Source organism: Alexandromys fortis, unplaced genomic scaffold, assembly GCF_014885135.2.
Source record: "Alexandromys fortis isolate MF-2015 unplaced genomic scaffold, M_Fortis_MF-2015_v1.1 scaffold_24, whole genome shotgun sequence".
Lineage (NCBI taxonomy): Eukaryota > Metazoa > Chordata > Mammalia > Rodentia > Cricetidae > Alexandromys > Alexandromys fortis.
Window position 1 is genome coordinate 14,733,620 of NW_026067906.1, and position 9,415 is coordinate 14,743,034.

Below are 9,415 nucleotides of genomic sequence, written 5' to 3' on the forward strand. Positions count from 1 at the left end.
AGGTTCCTTAGATACATAGAGACTGTATTCTGTCTAGATAGGTAGAGCTATCTACCTATCAACCACTTCAAGGATCTGTTGACATGAGACATGATTGCTCCTGACAGCACCAATCTACTCCCAAGAAAATGTTGAGCACCAAAGACACTCCACTTGGAGTTTATTTTCTTCTTGGCACAATTGACCTTTGGGCAAGGAACTGCCCATACCTCAAACACTGAAGTACATGATATCCAGAAATGGATAAGCAAGACACAAGGAAAAAGACTGTCAAATCTTGCCAAGACAGGGTAAGATGGTTCTGAAAAATTTACCTTGGAAAAGTCTGTCAGTTATACTAGCCCTTAGCCAAAGTTGGTTGCTTCAACATTGCAAAATAAGACTTTGGGTGATTGTTCAGTTAGCCAATTGTCTCCATCATATATTGCTCACTTTGGAAGCTGCTTCATTGTACTTCCTGCCTGCTCAAGTAATATTGTCTCCCTTCTCAGGCCTTCAATGGGTTGAAGATTAGATGTAGTTACTATATTCTTATGATCTAGCCAAGGCTTAGACTCCTTAGGATAGAAGGTTTATTAAAACATTTAGCATACATTCTTTGCTTAATATTGCTTATGCTGCTTGTAATTCTAATTATACTTGATATCTGTTCCTATTGTTTATAGTTTTGTATTGGGTCTGGAACTCTTATTTAAACAAAAAGGGGAGGTGCTGTGGGAGCACATTCTGCCCCTTCAGCCAATAGCCTTTAAGATACCAGCCCACTTGGGTGTGGTCTCTGATACTGTAAAAAGCAGCTGTAGTGTGCTCGCGCTCTCGCGCTCTCTCTCTCTCTCTCTCTCTCTCTCTCTCTCTCTCTCGCTCGCTCGCTCGCTCGCTCGCTCGCTTCTGTCTCCCGGTTGCTAGGCTCTGTTCCTATTCACGCAGGGGACAGTTATCTAGGACAGTGATCTGTAAGTTTTCCCTTAAATAAATAACCCTTTTATTATTCATAATTCTGAACTGGTGTGGAATTATTTTGTGACTTCCATCATCAAATGTTTGAAAGCATGGATGACAAGGAAGAAATGGAAGCAGAGGCAGAACTGGAAATTGACAGAATTATTTGAAATCACAACCAACAGGGGCTTTGGGCAAAACAGCAAAATGACTGATACCTCCTTTATTTTAACCTCCAGGAGTGACGGCTACCAGAGGAGGAAGATTAGGGAGTAGTCCAGTCCCCAGTGGCCCCACTCCAGAGACAGGGGCCCCTAGGTAGGCCCTCGGGCTCTCCCACAGTCCTCTTAAGAGCTGACTTTTCATATCTCCCTTGCACGTTGAAGAATGTCCTATTCTACTGTTTCTTCACTATTGCAGAGATTTGGGGAACACAAAGAGTATTCTTATGTAACTAATTAGATGTACCATTTTCAGATCTATAAACTTAAATTATCTTTCCACTTTTTCATGAAGCATTCTTAAGAGTTGACTGACTGAATGTTGAAGACTCTATATATGAGAGTAAAAGGAAGTATAGATGAACACTCAATATTTTAATTGAGGTTCAGCACATAAAGTTAGCATGAATCATAAATTTTATATTATATTATTAAATAATTTACAATGCTTCTCAACCTTAGAGAAAAAAAAACACTTTTGAGAAATGATTTCGCTATAAAAATACAAATGCACCAAGGCTTCATATATCCTAAGACGGTAGCTCTCAACCTTCCTAATGATATTCTTCATGGTGTGGTGACCACCAACCAGAGGTAATATTGCTGCTACTTCATAACTGTAATTGTGCTACTGTTATGAACTGTAATGTAAATATCTGTGTTTTTCAATGGTCTGAGGAGATCCTTGAGGGAAGGTTGTTCAACAACCCCAAAGAGGTAGCAACCCACAGGTTGAGCACTGCTGCTCTAAGACCTTTGGACACCCTCTGAAAACTCAAAAGTGAAATAAATGCCTAGCACATCAATGCACACAGGTAAGCCCATAAACACCATGTTAGGTTACATAAACTGTGCTGGGAATGGGCACATGGGACTAAGATTCAATCAGGACCCATCCCAACTCTGTCTTGGTAGCCTGGCTTCCTGACAAGACAAGTCCCTTTCCCTCGAGGGCTGAGCTCTCCTATTGTGGCTCCAACTTCCAGAGCTGTTCTATTACAGCTCTAGATATAGCCTGGCTTCCCAATAAGTCAGGGTATCTTTGCAGCTCCAAAGTTGTACTTTGCTTATACTCCGGGCACTATAAAGTTCAAAAACAACTATTCTCCTGAAAAAAAATTACTAAAATTAAAATTAAAAAGTCTATTAACCAAAACTAAAGTTTTCTGCATATAAAGAGATGAAAATCTAGAAACATAAACAGGTTCTAAAATATAAACCTTTCCCTACACTCATAAAAATTGAAAATATGCAGTTAAAATTAGAAACTAATTTATCTAAATTTTAACATTCTTATGTATCAGATAACATACATTTTCTACATGCTACATGGGTCTAGGTAGAACAGGTAGAACATTTTGTGAACACTGAAAATATCTTTTCAAAAGTTACTCCAAGAAATTTATCTGTGAACTATATATTCCAACAATACCAACAGCTCAAGTTTACTGTCTTCCTAACTGGATCTTGTTGACTAATTAAGACTACCAACTCTAACGCATTATCATTCCCATATTTAAAAAATGTGCTTGACAGAAAAGCATAGCTTAGTAAAACTATTTTAAGTCTTAGAACTTGACAAAAGTTCAACTTATGAAACATATTAAATTTTCTTTAATCTCAAGTAGATATCGTATTACGTAGGAAAAAGTCCGAACACCCACTGTCCAGGAAGAATAAGGAGGACATCAAGATGTTCTGAGCAATTTCCTGAACAGCAGGAAATGAAAGGCTGGGGATGCTGGTCTGTGAGCAGTTTCCTTTTTCTAGACAGGCTCACTCATTATTAACTGATGGGAGATAACATGATATTAAAAACTTGTATCTAATGGTTCTAGTGCCATGACTGTCAGTAAATACTCAACTGGGGGAAAGTTCCTTTGGTACTCTTACTTTCTAGGGAAGGAAAAACACCAGTCTACCTCCATGACCATTGCAAAGCAGCTGCTTCACTGACTCATGACTGTGTCCTTCAAGACACACTGTGACGTGTTCACACTGATGACAAAGGCTTTCAAGAGTGTCAAGTATAAAAGGAGTCGTTTGTTTATCACCTCTACAACTCACTGAACGATGATGAAAATAATGAAAATCTGCGGTATGTGGAGGGCCACTTTGTCATTCTGATGAAGAACCAGTATTGTCTAAGTATAATTTAACTGAAAACACTACTTCAGCTTTAAATTTATTTTAATGATATGTACAAGAGTTTAACAAATTACAATTAAAACGGAATCAGTTATGTTAATTCCACATAACTTAAAATCATGCAATACTGCATGGTAAAAACAGCTTCATTCATATACAAAAAATATGACTTTGATACTCATGACAGTGCCTGGAAATCTTTGACATAAGCTTTATGAAAAGAATATTTTATAAAAATTTAAAGATCTGATTAATTAATGCATTATTAGGAAAGATAATAAACATTATTAGTAAAGTGAGGTTACAGTGATTAATTTTAAAATTATACCAGGTATAGATAGGGTTGAATGTAGTCTCATTAAATAAATGTTCAGTTAAGAAAATAGCTTTGAAAAAGATCTTATATTGAAGCCATGTATTAATTTTGTTGAATCAGCTTATATAAACCAATAGTCAAGTTTATTCAGTTAAAGAAAATAGGACTATGCTTTCTTATACTCAATAAATAGTACTTATGTATAGTTTATGTACAAGTGAAGAAAAGTTCTTTGTAAAAAACAGACTGCCAATCCACTTGCTAAGGTTGATGTTCTTTATCCAGACAGTAACTACATTGGTGAAAATGTCTAATTTAAATCACATTCAACCAGCATAAATATTTAAGCTGAATATTGTTGTAAACAATAGAAAAACCGAATTTGTTTGCATTTTTAAATCTCATCACTGTGCAACATCTCATCTTAGAATGCTTTATAAAGGCTCAGCAGTTAATTTTATCAAATCCAAAGCCTACTAAGAGTAAACGCAGTGAATGCCTTTCAGAGTGCGTAATTCCCAAGGCATCCACTTGTAGTATTCATCCCATCCCAGTTCATCAGCAAAAAAATACAATGCACTTAGCTATAAAAATACTAAGGAATGTCATTGAGAAGGAAAGGCTATTTGGTAGAAGTAACTACAAAAATAATTAGTTTAAAACTTTGTAAAGCTTTAATGCAAGAACATCAGTACACTGTCTTTCCAGAAACCTTAAAGCATGACCAACACCAAGACTGTAAATGTCTACCTTTCACGTACTTAAAGAGAAATTGCAACAAAGTATCTCTAAAAATGTAAGACAGATGATCATGCAGGTGTTAATCTGCAGGCATTTGGGGATGCTAGTGTCTGTGCTGAGCTGTCGTCTTTGGCTTCACTGGCGGCAAGGACGGGGAAGGTGTTACTTGGAAACGCAGAGGTGGGACAAGTAGTGCCAACATTGTCGTCTTCTCCAGTGTCTGAATCTGGTGTTGTAACTTCACTGTCCTGGAGCCCCAGGATCTCACAAACTGCTTGTGGCAATTCCTGAGTATGAACAAAAATCAAATATAATAACATTTATTCACTACTGAGGAAAAATTACACAAAGTAATCCTTTAATACTACTTGACTTTGGATTCTGAACATCTAACAGTGTTAAGTGCCACACAATCTTCTCACATATTTCTGTATTATAAGTGAGATTCTAGTCATCTATTTTGTCTCAGAAAAGTTTCCTAGTTAGCTTTAAATGCCAACGTGACACAGCCTTGAGTCGTCTGAGAAGAGATTCTCAACTGAGGGACTGCCCAGATCAGAGCGGCCTGTAGGGAATTGTCCTGATTGCTAATTGATGTAGGAGGACCCAGTCCACTGTGGGCATCACCATTCCCTGAACAAGTACTCCTGGGATGGGCTGCAAAAGAAACCTGGGGAGGAGCTGGAGAGGACGTTCAGTTAACTCATAACTGCCTATAACCCAACTCGTCACCTGCACTCATATGCTCACAGAGAGACAGACAGACAGACAGACAGACAGACAGACAGACAGACACATACACACACACACACACACACACACACACCACAGAAATAAATCTGTTAAAAGTGTTAATAAGCATGAGCCTGTGAGTGAGCCATGAAGCAGCACTCTTCCATGGTTTCTGCTTTAAGTTCCTGCACTCTGACTTCCCTCAATAAAGGAATGTTGTAGGTGGGAAAAAACCCAGGCCTCTTTATTTTTGCTTTTAGTTGGCGTTTTGTCACACAACAGCATGAAACCAAAACAGGAGCAGTTCCTGGATCTTATCCAAGTTAATCCAAATTACTCTATCCCAGGAATCTCCCGGAGCTGCCTGTTGCTGTCTGCTTGCTTGCTATGGTCTTTACATTTCATTGAATTTTACAGGAGCTCGTGTAGTCCAGGCCTAGACTCAAACTCATTATATAGCTGAGACTGGCCTTAAACTCATGACCCTCATAGCTCTACCTCTCCAATGGTGGAACTGCAAGGATGCACCACCAAACCCATCTAGTTTTCTAACATTCAGGATTAACCTTTTCTCTCCTCTTTATAGTTATTCTATCTCACTGGCAGGTTTTGAAACAGACTAGCTATCAAACTTCCCTAGAGCTAAACTACACAACTAAAGGACCCATGTGGGGGATGATGAAACTGAAACAAAAAGTCTTTTAAAAGTGAAAATGCCATCAGTTCCTATGAATTGCAGGGTTTGGCTCGGTCTGCCTGTTTCTGAGCTTGAGAGAGAAAAGTGCAACTTTTCCTCCCTACCCCCATCCTCTTCCTCTCTTTCCTGATGCAGGCCAAGACCCAAGTCTGTTTTTCTGATTCTCTGCGATTCCTTCTTTCCTTCTTCTCCAACCCTCCACACACACACACACACACACACACACCACCACCACCACATGGCTGCTGGCTACCACACCGGCCTAAACAGAATGGCTTCTTCCTTTCCTCTTCCATCCTCTTTTCTGAACAGCTACTGAGCTTTGCAACTTTCTATTATCTTTAATATAATTTTAAAATAAAATTGTCTGAGTTTTAAAATAACAGGAAAGAAGGAAAGAGGGAGGAGAGAGAGACAGAGAGACAGAGAAGCCAAACTATAATGGTTTAAATTCAGATAAAACACTAAATTTGTCTTTGTTTTTTGAAATAAGAGCCTGATAACAATGCAGTAAGATACACTGCCATCCACATGCTGCTGGTGAGAACCTCCCTTTGGTGCTGGATGCTGCATAAATAATAAGAGATCCTGTTCTGCATTCATTAAGTTGGATAATGTATTGCCACTTAAAGTCTACAGCCTCCAGTTGTAAAAATATTTTCATTACTTTTGCCATTTTGCCAATTAAGTGTTTCCAATCTGGTATAATTAGTCAACTGTTTTCAATTAAGTGAGGTAAACTTACAATGGTAAATAAGAAAAAAGCTTTGTGTCTGCCCTCAAATGCTGACTGTCATTTACTTGCTTTATATGAAAATCTTTCCTTGCTGATAAAAAGAGGGAGAAAAATATTGCAATTATTTGCAGCACTGTATACCTTGCACTGCGTCATCTGCAGGGAAATTGCTTCTGCTTTACACAGAATATCTTCCACATCAATTTTCATGGACAATTCATTGATGTGCTAAAAAATAAACAGAAGAAAATAATAATCAAAACAGAAAGCTCTATTATGCTCTAAAACATTAACAATTTATTACTAATTATATTGCACTACAGATATTACGCTTTATATAAAAATATTTACAAATTACAAATCCACAGAAAATCTAATACATCTTTTATTAGACTCTTTCAGGTTTTCAAGCCAATGAATAGCTAATAAGTTTACAGAACATTAAACCTGCAACCATCTCAAGTCTTCTATCTTAAAGTTACAAGCAAAAGGCAATTTGTTTTTTCAAAAACTAATCTACATAAAAAAACATTTGTTGAATTTACTTTCCTTCCTAAATAGGGACCTGATAACAACTGAGCAATATGTCTTTGCTAAAGTATAAACTCTCAGAAAGCCAGGCCAGCTCCAGGTATTATGGACAATGTGAGTTACTCATGAAATTCAACAATACTCTGGAGAAAGGACCACCAGAGAGAAGCTCCAGAACACCACCATCTACTGAGAGAACAGCCACCTTAAGTATTTCATTGAAGCCATAATGCTTTTCCATTATCTGCTGCTTTTCTGATTCCAGGATAGCACAACACAGAAGAAGATGAAAGTTCTTACAGGGTAGTTCCGTCCACATTACCTACAAAACATAAATTACTTAGTAAACAAAATCAACTCTACATTATTTCCTCAAAGATACATGCCAATACTAAAGCAATAAAACATGCCTAGTTGGGATAGCCTAATTTTTCTACCTAACAGATGAGACATGAAGGGGCTACAAAGAAATTAAAATCAAGTGTAACATTTGATATACTTCCAGTGACTCTTCAAATAACTTCAAATAATATCTACTTTAAATAGCTAATAATAAAAAAAGCACTATTGACTAATGGCACACTCATAAAGGTCAGTCTTAAAATATAAAGGTTAGATCTACTTTCATTATTTTTCCTGCACTTTGGCTTTCTCACAAATCTTCAGTACTTAGAAAAATTAAGGTGGACTAAATCCACCTTAATTTTTAAAACAGGCCTAATTATAGTACAGAAGAGCAGAAAGAGCCAGAGATAGTTCTACACCATGTGCAGGAAAAACTCCCAAGATCAAGAATATCCTTGATTCCAACAAAAACTGGAGAGACTACATTGAGTAATAGCTAATTTTATCCTAAATATGGGTTGATGTCAACCAAGTCAAGAACTTTGTTTCCCCCTAGTAATGTATTTAATGACATCTTTTCTTGGCAGAAAAAAGAAACCAGCAAACAATCTAGTGGAGCATAGCAGAAATCCTTTACTTTCATCAGGAATAAATCAACTTAATCTAGTTTCAGAAATTTAATTACAAGGCAATTAACCTCAAAGTTTCAAGCTATTTGGTAAACACAGATTGAGGAGTTAGTCCAGCTAAGTGGTAACAATATTCATCTTTAAAGAGCTCAGGTTCTCATTCCAGGACAGGCACCGTGCCCAGGAGTCACAGCACCACAAACAACTCCACAGTTCTTTGGTTTTGGTTTTCTGTGGGCTTTTTTGTTTGTTTGTTTCCTTCTGTTTTGTTTTTGGGGTGTGTGTGTGTTATTTTGTTAGTTTTTATTTGTGTGTGTGCTCTTGTGTGTTTTAAGAGAGAGAGAGAAAGAAGACTGGGTAGGTAGGGAGGGGTGGGAGCTGAGAGAAGTTGTGGGAGGGGAAACATGATTAAAGTATATTGTATGAAAACAAACTGTAATAAAAATGTTCAGGTTGTGATGACACATATCTGACACACATTTAAGTATGAATCCATGCAGAACACACACTGCACACAGCCTTCTCTAATGGTAGCACAGGACCAATCCCCAGTTGTAAAAGGTTTTCTGCTACAGATTATTCTTAACATATGTAGTACATTTCCTTCCTTGGCAGAAATTCTATCATTCCTTGGTTTTTATATAGATATGACAATAATAAGACACTATACCCATATTGCACTTTTTAAAAGCTGTTATTAACAGATACTCAAGAATAGCAATAAAGTAATTTCTATTTTTCAATGACAGTTATCCTAAGTAGAAAATGGAATAAAGGAATACACACACCCCATACAGAATAATGAATCTCCTTTATAGAAAAAGAAAGAGAAATGGAACAGGGATAGGAATTAAAGAGAACTATACCTTTTCTGAAAATAAAGAAAAACTAGGGAGGAAGAGAAGGAGGGAGGGAGGGAGGGAGGGAGCATAATGAGGACTAAAGTATGTCTCAGTGACAGAGCACATGGCTAGGTCCATCACTAACACCATAAAAACAAACAAGAAATTAGAATGGGAAGTTATTGGCCTAGCATGATGACACTGGCCTGTAGTCCTAGCGTAACAGGCTCCCAGACCTTAATACAACTGACACCATGGTAGTGGGCACCGTTCTGACCTTCAAACCCAGTATGTAGGCTCCAACACCTGTCAAAATGGGAACAAAGACTTAATCCATCAAAGACGTAGTCCATAGTTCCAGGATCCAGGAAAGTCCCTAAATATACTACCCTTGCTTTTTGGCTTCTGTAATTCTGCTTCTTACTAACTGATCTTGCAAGTGAAGTGTGTCAACCAGGATGTTTGTGTATGTGTGTGTGTGTGTGTGTGTGTGTGTGCGCGCGCGCGCGCGCGCGCACATAAAAGACAAAATCTGCAT

The 9,415-nt window shown here is 37.6% G+C and overlaps 1 protein-coding gene across 3 annotated transcripts in view; it reads right to left on the minus strand.

Annotated features, from left to right (window-relative positions):
* Positions 1-3,332: 3,332 nt before the first annotated feature.
* Positions 3,333-9,415, minus strand: part of Tbc1d15 (TBC1 domain family member 15) — a 57,100-nt gene continuing 51,017 nt past the window's right edge. For all 3 annotated transcript variants that reach the window (XM_050135495.1, XM_050135494.1, XM_050135496.1), the window contains 3 exons: positions 7,267-7,383; positions 6,672-6,758; positions 3,333-4,652 (listed from right to left, as the gene is read on the minus strand). In XM_050135495.1, the coding sequence (XP_049991452.1) occupies positions 4,434-4,652; positions 6,672-6,758; positions 7,267-7,383 (423 nt within the window). In that variant the 3' untranslated portion in view covers positions 3,333-4,433. The remainder of the gene's footprint in view (positions 4,653-6,671; positions 6,759-7,266; positions 7,384-9,415) is intronic.